Here is an 18,385-nt window from a genome sequence, read left to right as displayed (position 1 = left end):
ATGTTTTGTTTTCATCAATACCCAAACTGCTGAATCAAACTGACAGCAGTTTGCCTATGGCAGACAAGCTGCAAATAGAAAAAGGTACTTCTGCAAAAAAAGGGAAAATACTAAAACCATTTTGGAACATGTGACATGAAGTAACACTGGGACCTATGCTGAGCACCATAACCTTTAAATGAAGGGATAAGAAAGTGTGGAACAGACACCTTTATTTTGTGTACAATAAATATTATGCGAATGTATACAAACAAGTTTTGTTCCTGTCTCTCTGCTGAATTTATTTAAGAAGAGTCACTGCTCTTCTGTTGTCAGGGAACATGAAAAGCTGAAGCTAAAACAAACAAAAAATCACATCACATTTCTCTGTTTGTTAATCAAGAATGCACTGAATTCATGTCAGTGACGCATCCTCTTCAGTGGAGACCTTGACAGAGGTCCCCAAGACGTGTGATCCAACATCCACAATGGCAAATGCCCTCCTGCCTTTTACTCTTGATTGCTACCCCTGTCTTTCTTTGACATGGTTTAGGAAAGGATGCAAACAAGAAACTCCATAAATACTTAATAGCACAACTATGTGAAAATCTTATTTATTACACACAACACACACATTCTGTTTGGGAATAGTAACTAAATGCACAAAGTTACTGTTTTCTTGTGAAATGAAAGCCTTCTTTTGTCACTAAAGGTGATATTCCTACAACACACACCTTCTTATCTAAGTTGTGAAGCTTGGCTATCTCTACAGATGTAGAGTATTACCAGTAGGAGCAGAAGTATGAGTTGTAATAAAAACCACAATCCTGCTGGACAGAAGAGGGGCAGCTAAGCTGCTTTTGAGCCCACCCTATCTCCAAACCTTCACAAGCAGCTATCCAGCTTCCCACAGCCAGAACCCCAGCAAACTACTGAGAAATTTAATTTTCAGGTCACTTATCATCTTTTCAGTTCCGTTATCATATTCAGTCAGTCATAAGTGTTGAAGCAGATTACTTAAAAAAGAAAAAACTGCGATTGCTTTTCCTCCTTTCTTCTTTCCCACTTGCATAAATGGAGTAAGAATGAGAGAAAAGCTGTCAGCAGTGGAGTCACCACAAGTTTCTCCATGGTTCTGTCACTCCTGAGCTCAGGAGCAACTGGTACTGCCCCGGCCAGCCAAGGATTTCTCAGTGATTTCTGCGAAAATCACGTAACTCTTTGTGTCTCATTTCCAGTGATGGAACTGATAAAAATTGCAAACCCCTCTCAGGAAGTTCATGACAATACATTCATCCTGCTTTGTAAGGAATTCTCACATCAGATGGAAGGCACTACAGAAGCACAAAGCATGACTATTTATTTTTCATAAGACATAGCACAAACAACCAATGGCAGCTTTGTTAATATGTATTTTATCATTTCGAGTGATATCTTCCTTTGAAGGGAACAAATCGTATATACTGATCTGCTCCTACAGAAACATTCAAGTCAGAGATTAATTTTCTGTCATCAGTTGCCACTTTAAAAATCGAAGATTACCAAAATAGAAAACACAGCCAAAAAGCCAAATTGTGCACTTCTCTGGTTCACAAAAAAAAAAAAGAAAAAGAAAAAAAAAAAGAGGCAAACATGAGACAAGGTATATTTTATATGCAACAGCTCATTAAATTTAAGTGTCGTGGGAACCCTGCCAGTTTTACCCTCTGAGTAATTATCTTTTGTCTTAATTTGTAAGATTCTTGAAAGGGGAAAGAAAGATAGAGGAGGAAAAAAATGTTCAGTCTCCCAGGAAAAGCTTAAAAAGCTAGTGTTTGAAAACACAACAAAGGGAGATGTAGATGCAAAACAGTTTTTGCCACACTGTCTTCCAGTTAAACAGTAGACGGTATCAGTTTCTATAAAAATCAGTATTTGTTTCTTCCAACACTTAGATTACTGTTATATACAGCTACTTCATATCCAGCTACAAAACCTTTCCACAATATTAAGTTCTGAAAAATTCACAAACATACTATGTGAGAAACTATCTTAATGTTAACTTGATTAATTACAAAATGCTATCACAAGCCAAGCATTTAGGGGCGGAAAAGATCCCCGAGACTATGATTTTCCTCCCATCTCACTAAAAATATGGAAGCAAGTTATTTACACAATCAATTTATTTAGTACAATACATAATTAAACTTTGGCCCCAACAGCTAGTAAGACAGTTCAGAGGAAAAATGTATCCCAAAAAAAGACCAACCCCTCCCTCGAAAAAATCTTGTTGTTGAAGAGTAACTGATAATAAGCCAGCAACACCACTTCTCAAAGGAAAGAAAACAATAACCCCCAAACCCTCTGCAATAAATATTACTGAGACCAAATCTGATTAAACAGTGAAATTATTACGAATTCTTTTGTGCATTCTTATGCAGTAAACAGCACTCTCCTTCATGTCTGCCAGCTCCTAAATATTTCTGATGCACTCAGAAAATCAGGAAAGGTGTACAATGTGCTTTATCAACCCCTGACAGGTGTGTTCCAGGAAAATCTCCCATGTTAGAAATATGTTAGAAATACGTCTGACATGCCAATATCCAATGTTCTGTTCCCATTCACTTAAGTTCCTTGCTAAAGTGTAGTCAATAAAGGTTTCACCTTTGAAGCAATAATTTCACTAAAAGGTAGAAAGACAAAAAACCAAGTCCAACCTACATTAGTGGTGAAACTTGCATTCCTGAAGCAGAAATTATGTATAGTATTGAATTATGATTATTTTATATATATTTTATATACAGCTACCTTACGCTGTATTTCCAGAACAGCTTTTAGTTAAAGGTAAGAAGCATTACTAACAAGTAATTAGGAGTGTAAGTAAATTATTAGTGTTCAGACACTCCAGATAGAATAAATGGGTATCATTATACTTGTATCTATTTGAATGGTTATTCTCAAAATGCTGTGTCCTCCAAAGCTATTATTATTATTATTAAACTGAAACAATAAGAGTCCCACAGTGAAATACTTGTGGGTCTTTTGGTTAGCAGTGATGATCAAATGCAAAGAAACTGAACCACTACATTCAAAACTCACAAGCACTGGGGGTTTTAAAACCACTGATATAATTTATGGTAGCAGAACAAAACCTTACGGCAGGCGTGATCCCCACGGATGCGTCATAGTGCTCCCTGCATCAGGGGAACTAGACTCGGGGCACCAATATTCACCCAGGATCCCATACTGGGACTTTGGGGTATCTCATTTGAAACTGTGATAAAGAATCCCTACACAAACCAATGCAAACTGTGCAAATTGTGCCTCTATTAGGTGCAGCTATAATAATGTCTAAAAAAATTTTGGTCAAGTAAAGCCACAGATGTGCTCAATTACTACAGATTAACTAAGCATTTACTACAGGAATTGACACTGTAGTGGGCGATAAACATAATGTGTTTTCAGCAATTTTCGCAAGTATTCCTACAAATTAATTTGCACACAAACACTTCACAGGATCCAGCCAGCCAGCCATTCAGAAGCTAATTTATAATATGCACAATAATCAGGCTTTCACTGTGGAGGCAGCAGAATTACTGGATTGGGTTCAGTCAGCTATTGACTCCGTGGACAAAGCTTTGTTTCCCAAGCTCTCCTGGAGGTTATTCCTGCACCTGATATGCTTTATACTTGAGATAACGGGGGAGGTTTAATATGGACTGCAGAGTACAGAACCCTTTTGCTGTGTGCCAGGGGCTGGGAGATGAAGGCATGGACCATACACATACACATGTGCTGCATGTTGCACAGCTCACACCGCATAAAGAAAGTGACTGCGCATTCATAAAACCATCCAGAAAATAGAGGGGAGATAGAAGTGAAAGGGAGAAGTTTTGTTTTTAGAAGGAGAAAAGGGAGCCTTGCCAATATTGTGAACCCGAGCCAGCTATTCCAGTGCAAGCCTCATGTTGTTACATACATCATGTTTGGGAAGAGATGTAGTATTAATCAACTTTTTGGCATGCAGTATCCGTTACTGTACAAAAACATTCTTGCTCTGGCTTTAATTCAGTTCTAAGTCACTGTGAAAACATTTACGTGGCTCTCAAACTGTGTTGAAGGACCCAGGCAATAATTCTTTTTCCCTCCCAGAGGAACTAAAACAACCTTATACTTCCATAAAACACAGTGTTCTAATACTGCCAATTGTTTTCCTTAAATGCTGAGTATGTTCTGACTTCCATAAATCATTTCCAGGGATAGAAGCTGTCTTCTGGAGCCCCCCAACACGCTCTGCCTACTCAGAGTCAGGAGCAAAGGTGTACTTCAGAAGAAAAGGCCAACACCACATCATATGAAAACATGTGGTATTGCTGTTTCTGCACTTCCCAAGCCCTAATGCAACACACCACTCCATCTCTCAGTGGACAACACTGCACGAAAATTTCCATAGCTGCATGCTAGCAGGAGTCAAATAGGAGAGCCGTGGCAGAGGGGTAACACTGAATTCGTTTTTTGACACCATCAATAACACAGCTCAAGCCCTGCACGCACAGGAATATATTGGGCCACCAAGAGAAGCGTTATTGGTATGAGACACCGCGCCACCGCTTGCGAAAATTCAATACCAAGTGTCTCGTCTCAGCACAAATTCATTACTCTCACCTAACCATTACGACACAAACAACATCAAAAGGGTCACTCACTAAGCAGCAAGTCCATACAAGAAGTGTCTGTCTGTTATCACGAGTCTCGCACCAGGATAACAATTCAATTTTTTTTTTTTTTTAGCAACTTCCAGCTCCCCTATTCTTCTCCACAGGTCATACATCTCGCTACTGAAAATCCGCAAATCCCCAAATGTGTTGTGCCTGATTTGCATATTTAAGTATGCAAATTACTGCAAACCGGGTAATTTTCGTGTTACATATTTTTTGCAGAAAAATTAAATGTGCAAAAATGTTTATTGCAACAATTACTGGTTCCATGGTCTTTCAACAAAAGGCTGTAAATCATCAAAATAATTGCCTACCCATTAACTATTGCAGCACTCTGCCTGAAATTTTCTCATTCTTTAAAATATATTTTTCTTCTAAATGTTTACCACTTCAGGATTACTTTCACTAAAAATTATGTACGAGCCTAAGGCTCTGTCTCATGTACCCACCCACAAATACCAAATTTAGTTAAAACCAAAACTAAATAAAGAACTCCAACCATAAATCAGAATTTTCTCACAGCACATTCAAACAGTAATGGATGGAAAAGATGTGCCGTTCAAGCCCAAGATACACAAATTCTGCATTGAACTGTACCCTGAAATAAAAAAAAAGCTATCTACGATCTTTTCCTGCATCATCTTTGTACTACTACACATGTAAGGAAATTACTCTGCTAAATTATCCATTGCAAATTGAGAAGTGAAACGTTTTGTGTTTCTGGTAAGCGAGTAGGACAGCACTGAAGCAGAGTATAGTGTTTCTAGCAATGCTTGCTTACTATGCACTACTGCCAGGTCTGTTTTGAAATTTGAGCCCCAAGCGACAAAAAAAAAGAGAACCATCTATACAATTTTCTCCCCTGCTCATTTCAGGCAAAAGGCATGCAGAGTAGTTTTTGTCTCGTCATGTTAACAAAACACAGCATCATCCAGCAACCATTTCTGACCCTGTAGGTTTTGCTGGCACACTGAAGCTGGGTTTACTCCAGCGAAGGACACCACACCCGTCCTTCATGAAGAAGTTTGGTTACAAATAATGATGGTTAATTCTGTTTTCCTAAAAGTAAATTAGAACTTAATTGTCCTGTCTCTGGTATCCAGAGACAACAGGACATTCCCAGGTATGCTGGCCCAGATGTGCACTCCTCTCTGCCCTTGAGCTGCTGAGCTGGTGTGAGAGATATCTAATTCCCCAATCATTCTTCCTGAGAAAATTAGCCAACCATTATTAGAGGAACTGTAGCCTGCTCCATGCAATGTCTAAGTTGTCTACACAACTCTATCTGCGTATGCTGCTCCTCCTGAGGCACTTTTCCAGCCCACAAGCCCTTTCAAGTAGAGTAATGCCTATCCTCCTTTGCTCCTGAGATGGGACCGATAACCCAACAACTTCCCAGCTCCACGTTCCAGCTCGCTATCACAGCCTGCCTAGCAAAACACTTGGCACTTGCAAACATTTTTTCTTCAGGAGCCTGCAGAGAAAACCTTCCATTGTGCCACAGAATGAAATCCAACTAGAATTTATTTAGTTGCGAGGAATTCAAAGCATTAGGTTTAAAGGAACAAAGACCTAAGCCTACCCTCTTACCTACAACTTGGAATTTCCTCTGAGCAGTGGGGAGATGCAATTCAGACCCAATACCTCCCTGGAAAGACTTGCACACTCCCTTTTACTCTCATGAATGCAGGGGATAAACACTTCTCCTGCCAAACATTTCACTTTGCTCTTTTACAGCTGGATGTGCATGCAGCACATCAGCAGCACTATGAAAGGAGGGTGAAAAGGTAACAATTTGATGCTTTAAATGCATCTGCGTAAGCAGTAAGGTTGGAAGGCAACAAGTCAGTTGAGCTAATTATTTCATCTTGCGCCACAAGCTATGCCACGTGCTATACGTGCTTCCCAATCCCACTCAGGCATTCTCGATTGAGTTAGCTCTCCAAAAGGTGGCTCAACAGGCTCAGTTATAAAAAATAGTTTGGTGTGCAACCTTAATAATACCCCATATTGGCATCAGAAGAGGATATTGACAAATGACTTTGCCCAGAAAAATTGTTGGCCCCCACTGAGCAGAAAGCAATCATTTGACACTGTCTAATGACATTAATCAAGCTCTGAACTTTTGTTGTTGTATGTCATAGCGAACGCTTCGCATTTGCAGGTCCAAAGTGCTTGACTAGACATTGTATATTAAAAACAAAAGACTTTAATTCATTAAAAATAGACTCTCACGCTAGATTAAGTTCATTTGCTGCACCCGTCCCTGGTCTGCCTTTGTGTGTGGTCTCATTTAAAACAGACACACAGGAACCAGAACCTACTCCATTCACATGAAACAAAAATACTATTGGCTGTCAACCAACATAACAGACACTGAAGAATGGGAATACCCCTGGGTAAGGAAATTTTAATTAAAAAAAAAAAAGAGAAGAAGAAAAAAAGAAATTACAATGATGAAGAAGAAGCAGCTGCCTTCTCTGGGAATTCCTGTTTCTTCACCTTTGTCAAAACATCTCACATTGTCTCCTATGTATTTTATAAAGGTCTCTTGCAGCTCTATTAAAGCAGCAGCTTCATTTACACTCTCTCTGATCTATATTGATAAAGATTATGAAGCCATTATATGGCTCATTATGTTTGCCTTTACTTACCCCCAATTAAGATTTCAGGTGTCTCTGGTTTTGAGCTAATTTCAAAGTGGCTGCCATCTGGGACATTCTCATAGAACACCATCAGCTCCTTTTGCAGTGATATATCACATTTAAAACTCTAAGGGAGCAGTTCCATTACGTGCAGCCTCGCTTTCCATATGCAGAGTTTTGTGCCTCTTATTTTGGGAGGGGTTAGTTAGAAATCAATCCTAAGTGCCAAGTTTTGATCTATGGCTGCTAAAGCATTAAAGCTCCTGGTCACAGCTGACAGCTGAAATGCTATTAGGCACAACATCCCCTTGCAATTATCCACAAATCATTCACAAAAAGTGAGTTTTTGAGCTTGGGTGTGCAATAAAAACAGATTCAGATGCAGTCATGAAAAAAATTTTGGCATATGTAACAAAGGCATCCTTTATAGCAAACTCCCTTTTGAAAGGCAGAGATGACGATCAGCACAGTGAAGTAATTGGGATTTACTAATCTATTATTTGGAGCAAGGTAGCATGAAAGAACAAACAGAGCAGGCACAGGTCACCTCTCAGAAAGTGCACTGTGAAGAGACCTTCCTCTCAGTCCTCCCACTAAAAGGAAAAGAGCTGAAGGGGCAGTCACCAGAAAGAAAGATTCTCATGGAAAACTAATAGTGAGGAAGGGAACAGAGAGCATAGGCTACATTTTGAAACTATGTCAGACAGAGTTAGCACAGTTATGAAACAAGAGCTCCTGCTGGAGCAAGAACCACATCACACAGGCGATTGGGCGATTGGCAGGGGAGCATTACAGCAAGCTCAAGAAATTTTCAGCATAGCTTTAAATCTTCCATTATACAGTAGGTTATGCTGCAATATACATGGATCCATTTTTCAAGAGGACATCGTGACACAATTACTGTGCAATTAATGCAGCTTTTGCTGATTTGTAGAGAATAACTGACTTGAAAAAGTTTCTTCCATAAAATTTTTCAATCAACAATATGAATGTGGTATCAACCTACTTCAAGTGTTGTCTCAATACTGCATGAGAGGAATTAAGTGTTGCCCCTGGCATGAGTTTTGATGACACTTATAAATGCTTATATTTAACTTTGATCAAATAAAGTAATTCTAAATTAAACATCAGTCTCACAAAAGCCAGAGAGCATGACTGTGTCTATATGTGTGTGTGTACATACATAAATACATCTCATAGAATCAAAGGATTTTTTTAGGTTGGAAAAGACCTTTAAGATCACTGAATCCAACCATAAACCTAACATAGCCAAGTCCACCACTAAAACATGTCCCTCAGTGCCACATCTACATGACTGTTAAATGTCTTCAGGGATTAGTGACTCAACCACTTCCCTGGGCAGCCTTGACAACCCTTTCAATGAAGAAATTCTTCTTAATGCCCAATCTGAACCTTTCCTGGTGTAACTTGAGGCCATTTCCTCTGGTCCTATTGCTTGTTACATGGAAAAGAGACTAACCCCCATGTCAGGATATAAGTATATATATATGTGCGTATGTAATTCCAGCCGTGCAGCAGTTCTGCCACGGAGTTCAGATTGTCAGAAGAAAGAGGTTAAAGCACAATATGTTAAAACTGCATCTTATTCCACCACTTTTTCAATCAGACCCAGAAGGACGGACAAGGATTGAGCATATGCAGCTCATAAATTTCTTTACTAGGGGCTGCAGGAGAACAGCACCACTTAGGACCTACCTTGCCCATTTGGTACGTGTTTATGCGTTTTTCCTTTCCTAGGGGTTGACTGGCATGATGATGAAGCATTGTTTGTGGCTGTTTTTGTGTCCTCTGTCTCCTCCTCCTCCTCTTCTTCATCCTCATCATCCTGAGAGCTTCCAAAATATACCATGTTGCTGGGCAGGGCTGGAGAACCTGATCATTATAAAGAAATGGCTCATTAGCATGATCACATTCACTTACTGCACTAACCATATCGATCATAACCTACTTCAGTGTCCTCCACAGCAAGGGGGGTTGTGGGACTCAGAGCTGGGAGGTCAGACAAGGGCATGACTAACTAGAGGGTTTTTATTTATCAGTTTGTACCAACAGCATACGCATGGTCTTGAGAAGCAGGGTTCTCCCCCCCTCAAGCACATCCTATTCATACTTCAGACAATCAGTCTTGCTACAAGCCCTAATTAATAACTCTGTGTATTCAGAAAAGGACTAATGCACATGCTTAATTTCAAATGTGTGCTCAAGTGCCTTGCTGAAATCTTAACTCATAACTAGAAGCTTACAGCTTTTCCAAACAGAAGAAAAAAGAGCAAAAAACCAGTCTGCACCGCAGTGATATTTCTAAGTTATCATTACAATAAAGCATTTAAAGTTCACAATACTTTGCAGACCTCTACAATACTGTACACAATATTTTGCAGAATTCTGCAGTAAGAAACAAAGAGAAAAGTGAAGACATTGAGAAGCTTATTTGCATGGAGGATTCCTGGCAAAGGAGAAAAGACATGAAAGGCCTTCTGATTCCCTGTGTGTTCCTCTTGAGGATGCTGCTTCTCATCTCTTGACTACTTTTCCAATGATGCTCTCATGATTTTTAAATGTACAAATACTGCTGACAAATAATAGGCACCTTCCCATGAGCTCAATACCACTTTCTACTTCAACATGAGTCTCCTGTCCATCCCCTGGAGGGACAGGTGCCCTAGGAGCCTTCTAGCTATTCCCAAATAAAAATTTATTTTAAAGAACGGGAAAAAAGTATAGTCACACACTTGGACAATAGCAACTTCACTTATTTTCCTGCAGCTAAATAAAACAAAAGGACAACGAGAACTAGGCTAGAGACCAACACAAGGTAGTGGCTATTTGACTGGCGCTTCCTTAGGAATCACTTCTGGCTTCAAGCTCTTCAGAACTGTGATTCTGTGTTTGGTTTGCTTTTGTTGGTGTTGCCACTGCCAACAACTAACTAAAGCTTATTTTTTGATTGCATATTTCTGCTTCCACCAGGGTTGTACAAAATATTCTTATAACTATAAAAATCACTTTGTAATTAATTAATTACCTAAATATGCCACAAACCATGAATAGGCTGTTTCTGCAATGAATTATCCATTCTTAAATATATTGGTTTTCACTGGGATGGAGTTTATTTTCTTCATAGTAGCTGGAACAGGGCTATGTTTTGGATTTGTGCTGGAAGCAGGGTTCATAACATCGGGATGTTTTAGCCATTGCTGAGCAGTGCTTGCACGGCGTCAAGGCATTTTTTTGCCCCTGTTTTTCATGCTGCTCTACCAGCAGGCTGGGATGCACAAGGAGCTAGAGGGGACACAGACAGGATAACTGGCCAAAGGGATATTCCAGACCATAGGACTGCTCTCAGCAATAAGAGCTGTGGAAAAAAGGAGGAAGATGGAGACATTCAGTGTTACACCATCTGTATTCCTGTGTAACCATTTTATGTGATGGAGCCCTTCCTGCTGGGGATGGTTAAACACCTGCCTGCCAAAAGTGAGTAGCAAATTAATTCCTTGTTTCGCTTTGCTTGCAGCTTTGCTTTGCCTAATAAACTGCCTTCATCTCAATCCATGAGTTTTCTAACTGAAAACTGACCCTTCTAATTCTCTCCTCCATCCCACTGAAGGCTTAGCCCCCACCTGTAAAGATGTTGGCTTTTGGCCTCTGTAACAGCTCCTTTGGAACTGTGGCTGCCTCGGGGAGAAGCAGAGAGAAACTCCACATCAGCATCCTGTGCTATGTGTGAGTGGCAGCCCTGGGACAGCCAGGATAAACACTACAGCAGCATTGAGGGCATGATGATTCTTTCCCCCTGAAATTGTGCATTTTTCCATCCAACCTAGACAGGAACGTATGGACACATATAGTTATCCTCGGGGAAAGGGCTTTTGCATGCCACAGTTCTCATGTTTATATAGACTAATGATCAAATTAAGGACTGCTGACATATTTCACGGCATGGAAGCTGTAGCAACTTAGAGAAACAAAAAAACCTTCACACTTTTTATGCAAGCCCAGAACTTTCTGGCACAGTCTAAGCAATCAAACATAGTAGGTAAGAAGTGCTGAGAGGCACATTAATTCTTCTGCTCGTAGGGGAGTTTTAAGTCTCAAGAGCAACTAACTAGAAGACTCTAAAATAGTTACTCCTTAAGACAGCGCTGCCTGAAAAATAAATAGGTTTTTTTCTTCCATCTACGTACCCAAATGTGTAGTATAGATTCAGAAACTGTAGGCAAGTGCATCAGTCCTTAGAAGAATCTGAAGTCTGACACCATCTGACGCCATTGTGCATTAACAAATGATGGCGTAAAAGAACCTTACTGTTTGGAACCCTCAAAATTTAGATTCAAAAACAGACTGAAATCCCCCTATTATAATTAGAGAAATAGTCAGAAAATTTATCCTTCTGAGACACTAAAATAGGAGTCTAGATATAGTGTCTGTTCTCTCAGCTTCATCTTCCTTGAAATTCCACATCTCTGAGATTTTTTGGCAGCTGCTTAAAACAGCAACCAACAAAAATGTATCATCTGCAATGCAAATGTTGTTATTACAATAGCAATCTTCTTTCTTCTTCTTCTTCTTCTTAAAGCAGAAGATAAAGTATAGTACTGTGTCAGTCTGTTCAAAAAGGAGAGAGTGTCCTACACAAGTTTGAGAGCAGGCACAAACTTCACCTAACTCCTGGTATTCAATTGCTGTAATCTCAGTGCATAAATCTCCTGTCAGAATGACAGTTTTTAATTCTTTCCAATTGAGAACTATGAACAACAATGGTTGAACTGCATTCCTGGGACAGCTGGGACTGTTTGGGAAGTACATTTCCAGAGAAATTAGACTAGCAACATCCAATAACACAGGAGAGTCCTGCTAACGCTCACTTTATTGATCTAAGTGCTGTGCAATATGAGACCTTGGAGAAAAGCTGGTGTTTAAGTCTGGGTCTCCTCCCCTCCTTCCCACCAGCTTTTCCTACATATTTATTAAATTTGACTTGCCAAACAGAAAGGAAGAAAAAATGCCTGGACTTGCACATTTTTGTTCTATGTAAGCATTGTTAGGGATGGAAGACTCAAATTTAAAAGCTCTGCGTTTTCTTGCTTAATTTTTGTATTGGAACTATTTTTATCCTCATTTTTAAAAATACTACTTCAGTTCTGGAATAGCCTCAAATAATTTGTTCACAAATATGTGTTGAAATGGTAAAAACCACTTTCACTTCAAGCCTATGTAGCTAAATATGTCCAAAAGGCTGAGAAAACACTGGTTTAAAATATTGAAACAGGCTGGCCAAGCTCAAGACACTGCAAATTCTCTTTATAAGCAAACTGAAGGGAAGACATGCCTGTAAGTAAACTGTGATTTCATTCAAGCTGAAAGAATGACAATTATGCTTATTAAACAACACCTAATGTGTGAGCAGTTTATGTGCACTGCTGGTTTACACCAAGCAAAAAGCTAAGCAACCTCTCCTAAGATTCCTCTTATGGGAATAATACTCAGACTTCTCATGACTGATGAAATAACAAAACTCATGTGAATGAAACTGAACTCTGAAAAGTGGAAGCTATGTAATCACTCACCTTTTTCAATATTGTTTAATAATGATTCCTGTCCTAAATATCCCTCATTCTCTCTGAGACCAGATAGGGATGTGTATGTGATGCCCCATTTATTACTCAAAGCTATGGATTTATATAAACAATATTAAGAAGCATTCCTGTAGCTATAAACATTCTAGACCATTGGAAATCTGAAGAAGAATGTGTGCTCAAGAGCTGATTGCTTTTTTCCAGCTGTAGCAATTGGTCAAATAAAATATATTGCCCTTCCTCAAAAATCTGTCTGGTCTTCACTGCAAGGTAAGACCATGGTGGTTTTCCTTACAGACACACTTTGTTGAGAGTTGTTGCTCTCGTGTTACTCCGTGTGTAACAGATATTTACCATGAAAATTATGTATGATAGCAAGATGACAAAAGCCCTCCAAAATGGCATGAGAATAAGGAAAACTGCAGGTTCACCAGACACATCTGTACACACACATTCACAGAACACAGCGTTGTAGGGGCTTTCTTGATATGTAAAATTCACAGATCACTATTCTGCACATTTATATCTTCCTGGACAGTCTCAGCAACAGAAACCCATGGGGCAGCTATGCTGGTTCCCTCTTACATGTATTTCCCAGCCAGGCTGTAAGACTAAATAAAGATGAGCAATCATACCTCCTCTTCCTCTTGCCCTCCCCAGAACTCAAGTGTGATTCTCAAAGCCTACCAAGGGTAATATAAAGAGTGACATTGGAAATAATAACCAGCAGCAAAAAAGAAGAGCGGCAATGCCACGAATAAAGGGCAACATCTGTGCCTGGGAGGTGGTGCCTGCCAGGTCTCAGCACACTAGGTATACAATTCCCCACTTCCTCACTTTCCATCCCCAAGAAAACAGCAGAAAAATCTGAGAGACGGAGAGAGAGAGCGCGAGTGAGAGAGAGTTACGAGACCTGTGGCTGTATTGAATTTTACAAGTCTCCTTCTCTGCTGGGAGCCCTACATCATGCAGGCAGCTGCTACCATGGGCACTGGAACAGATGAAGGGGGAAAGCAGGGAGCAGCCTTCCAGAGCCTGGGGAAAGCACACAAGCAGTCCTCCACGCCAAGAAACCCACCCTATTAGCAGGTGCCTGAAAAGCTTGCTCACTCAGCAAATCTGATGGCAGCCTAGAACTTAAATTTGACTTCTTACCACACATTTAGAAGACATTTCATGCAAGGAACCATCTACACTATTGGAGGCTGTGTGGACATTTTTCTTGGCATCAAAAATGGCCTTTAGAACATCCACCTCCATCTGGCCTCTTCTTACTATACCTGTGCCACCTCCTCAACTGTGGCATTCTAATTTTTTTTGTGGGGCCATGTGGTGAATTGGATCAGGGAACTGATTCAGATTAAAATCCCAGACTAAGGAAATTAAAGTCCGTTAATAAATACTGTAACTGTAATGTAATGTTACAAGCTTTAAAAAAAAGATTTGGAAAATTTCTATGCACTCTTTTTCTTACTGAATGCGTAGCGCAATATATCACCTTATGTTATTAAACAAAACATTAAATGAAGTATGTTTCCAATCCCGTGTAGGAGCTGCACATTTTACATTGTGTCTTGATGATGTCTAAGCACACAATTCTTAAATGCTTTCCCTCCCCTCCCCCACAAAGACAGCTGATTTGTTTTGCAGAAATATTTGCATAAAAGAATACACTGTCACCAAAGATCTGGAGGGAGCAATTGTAGCATATTGGGAAGGAAGGAGAAGCCATGGCAGAAAGAGTAAGCTGTAAGAAAGGCTGAGAAGTGCAGCAACAGCAGAGAGAAAGGAAGAACCCAGATGTGCTGGGGCTGGAGAAAGGTGAGTGGTGAGAGGTATGCTAGCAGATGGACACAAGCTGAGGGAGCAATGGGGGAGGGGAGATATGGAAGGGATTACTGACATGAAATAGTAACAAATACAGTAAAGTGGAAAGGACATTGCAGCTAAGGCTGACTCAGTGCAAGGCATCCATCTGATAGTGCAGTCAACCTGCTGCCCTGGTCCAGACACGTGCCACTCACCTTTGCCAGCTTAACAAGTCTCACAGCTGAGAGCAGAAAAACCATATCCAAAGTCAGGCAGCAACCAGGAGGGAACTTCCCATCCCTTTCCCCCTCCAAAACACTAGGGGAAAGGTCAAATCACCAAAGCTGGACCTCATAGTGAGATTTTGAAAGCCTAAAAAATTTCCACATCTGACTAAGGGATTGCAAGCCACACAAGGTTCGGACAGCTGACACAACCCCAGGTACCCTCCCCTCACCAGTACGAGAGATCCTAGGATCAGATACTACTGCAAGTAGCAAATGTTGAGAAAATCATTAATGATGAGTTGTTTTTTTAAAAATCACTCATCAAGGTTACAATGAGCTATGAATTATTACAGAAAGGGAGGATGGTCAGCTCTTTTAAAAATTAGACTTGAAGTATGTTTGGCAACTGCTTCCATCAGTATCTTCAGTTTCATTATTGAAATTCTCTCTTGAATATTTTGTCTTCCCTCCTATTGTGAGAGCAACACAAAAGAAAGTCTAACTATATAGGAAAAAATGATTACCACAACTACACACTAAGTGTGGCCTAATGCATATGAAAGAATGACAAATGTATTTTATGCCCTCTTTTACAATAATTTGGTGTTTATACAACAATAAGGACAAAGTAAAATATAGGGGGTTTAAGTCATGGTGATGATTTTAGCAATTTTCTTAGGAAAGATGTCACTCTTTGCATGTGCAAAATCCAGGCTCACTACTAACAGTAGGCAGAATTGATGCTTTTGCAGCCTCTACATACAGATGTGTTGACCTCAGCAGCAAGTGCCTGATTAATAGAATAAACTATACTCTTTTTCAGCCATTTTATTTGACTAATGAGGTTATTACTTTTTTTTTTTTTGACAAATGTGTAGTTCTCTATCCTAAATTACAGTTATGTTTTGTTTCTCATTAAATTGCATTAACTTTTGTCTTGGACTAGCTAAACATGTTAAAAAAACCCTCTGAATTTGGATCTGAAGAGTGGAATCAGAAGTATGGAAAGTGCATGTGCTTTGCCAAAAATACTATTTCATTACTCTTCAGAATTAGCTGGCAGTGCTTCTGCAGTATTTACTGAAGCACAAACCAAATGTTTTCATCTGGACAGGATTCAAACCCTGGTATGTTACAACCACAACAAAAATCATCTCAGTCCAAAAGCCTTCTCTGTAATTTGGGCTGTGGTTTCTGCAAAATTGGAGGATTCTTCTCCATGAATTATTTACACCAACTCCCCCTCTAGCTCCTCTGTTTTTTTCCCTTTTAACAATTAAACACAACCCAGATGTGCTTTGGAAAAATCTTAAAACCATTTAAAACATTAGAATGATTTACACACAGGGCAGGTCAAGGTATGCGGGACTTCAGCCTGCCCCAAAAAAGCACACGGCTTGCCAAGCCCCACAGTGAGCCACGTCCAGAGGTTTGGCTTCTCCTCTGACACACAGCCCCATTTTGTGGTAGTAAGCAGGTGGAAAAACCTTGCCTCTTAAATGCTCCTGATGTGCTGGCATCTCAATGCTTAACTTTTTAGGGCCTGCTTTCTCATTTATTATATGTCCCACTTATTATGTTTTGGCAGATCAATGCCAAATCCCTGAAGTGCAAATATATGTAATTTATGCCTGCACCTTATGGTTGTTTTACCAAGCCAGGCTAAAGGAGCACAAACTGCATAAATTCTCTAGGAAAGAGCAATTGTACTTCACTTGTCTGACTCCACCTGCAGGAATGGTCCCGGAGGGAGCTCCCTGGTGCCTGAGGCAAGAGGGAGGAAAAGGCCATCTTAAATACAGAAATAAAACTGAGCTCCAACTCCTCCCTCTGCTGCCATTGTTCGAATCGCAAGGTGCCTGGTGTCACAGTTAATTTATTGACTAGTGTAGCAATGTAACTCCCATTTTCTTCCCAGTCTGTTCTTTGAAGTAGTAGAGCTAAACCCAAAAGCTTGAAGAAAATTTTTCTAGGGAAATGGTGGGGAAATGCGTGAGTCTGCAGGAAAAAACAGGTCTACTTTCCAAACATAGCAAAACACTCCAGAGTAACAGAGTACCCAAAATTAAAACAAACAAACAAACAAAACCAAAGGAGTGCTTCTTACATCTACAATTCGTATCTGAGAATTTTAAAGCAATTTCCCTCCACCAGCCTGACGGGATTTTACAGTGAACCTCAAAACCAACCCTTTCCACATGTACTTCAACCCCCAACTTTATTTTCCCTCCCACCAAGAACAAAAATAGCATGGAAGTTTCAAACCACCGTGGTGCCATTCCCAACAAGCTACCAGGCTGTGTTTCATACCCAAGAGATCCTGGGTCCCATCCCTAGCACAAAACCAGTCATTTGGATAACACTGAAGCTATGGTATATTCACAGGTTAGAGAAGCAGGCTCAGAGGTTTTTGGCTGGGATGAAGGGCTGGAATTGCCTTTGCCAGAATACTTCACATTACCCCCTAGGCAGCAAGGCTCTGTATTGTTGCTGCCATCACAGCACTCAGATTTTATGCCAGTAGCTCATCCATAATCAACATCCAGCTATGTCGACACCTATATACAGAGTTAAATATTCATCCTCATTTTACAAAATACTAAGCAGCTTGCTGAGGGACTCGGACTGAATCTGTGGCAAATACAAGAGCTAAACCTCAAGATTAGTTTCCCATTTCAATCAGTTAACTGCATCTTGTGGCTTTTTGCAGGGGTAGATACTGGAATCATTAACATCAGAAAGGGCCCAAAAACTGCAAGAGCAAGAAAAAGCTTTCCTTCAGCTGTAGTACTACCCACAGGATACTCTACCTTACTTTAGCACCTTGTCCCATCTCTTAAATCTCCCAGCAGGCACACACTGACAGGAAATTGCACCTTCCAGTGGATGCCTGGAGTTTTGGCACTCCAGTAGCACTCTGCTCCCCTGTGAAGGAATAATCCATGGTGGTGGTCACCAGGCTCTCTTCTCTCTCTGTACTTCATGCAAGTGCTGTTCACTCTGAGACTGTGTGGCCACTTCTCCCTGCCAATACTGATTAAATTACTCTTGTCCTAAACAACTGTAAGAGTTGCTTAGTAGCTCAAATTCCATAGGTAGCCTAAATGGTTGCATGTATGAGAAACAGCTTACATTCCACACTTCAATGTTACTCCTAACTTTAGAAAAGGACTTGAAAATTTTGAGGTGACAACTGCTAAATGCAAACTTATTTTTATTAAATAGTTTGTGCATTTGAAGTTCGGGACCCTAAAGTTTATTCTTGAATTTTCAATCCATTCTAAAATTTTAATAACAAAATCAATAAATTTTTTTCTTCTGGTATTTTAAACAAATCATTGTATGTTTGCATGTTTTAATATTATTTTGGAATTATAAAAACTAACCCAGACTGCAAAGAAGCTCATACTTTTGGACAGTGTCAGCATTGC

At 40.0% G+C, this 18,385-nt stretch overlaps 1 protein-coding gene across 3 annotated transcripts in view; it reads right to left on the bottom strand.

Annotated features, from left to right (window-relative positions):
- The window catches only part of JARID2 (jumonji and AT-rich interaction domain containing 2), a 211,675-nt gene that overhangs the window by 36,606 nt on the left and 156,684 nt on the right, over positions 1–18,385 (bottom strand). For all 3 annotated transcript variants that reach the window (XM_038124957.1, XM_038124967.1, XM_038124977.1), the window contains exon 5: positions 9,038–9,214. In XM_038124957.1, the coding sequence (XP_037980885.1) occupies positions 9,038–9,214 (177 nt within the window). The remainder of the gene's footprint in view (positions 1–9,037; positions 9,215–18,385) is intronic.

This window comes from Motacilla alba, chromosome 2, assembly GCF_015832195.1.
Source record: "Motacilla alba alba isolate MOTALB_02 chromosome 2, Motacilla_alba_V1.0_pri, whole genome shotgun sequence".
In the NCBI taxonomy this organism is placed as follows: domain Eukaryota; kingdom Metazoa; phylum Chordata; class Aves; order Passeriformes; family Motacillidae; genus Motacilla; species Motacilla alba.
This window is presented reverse-complemented; position numbering and strand designations above follow the sequence as displayed.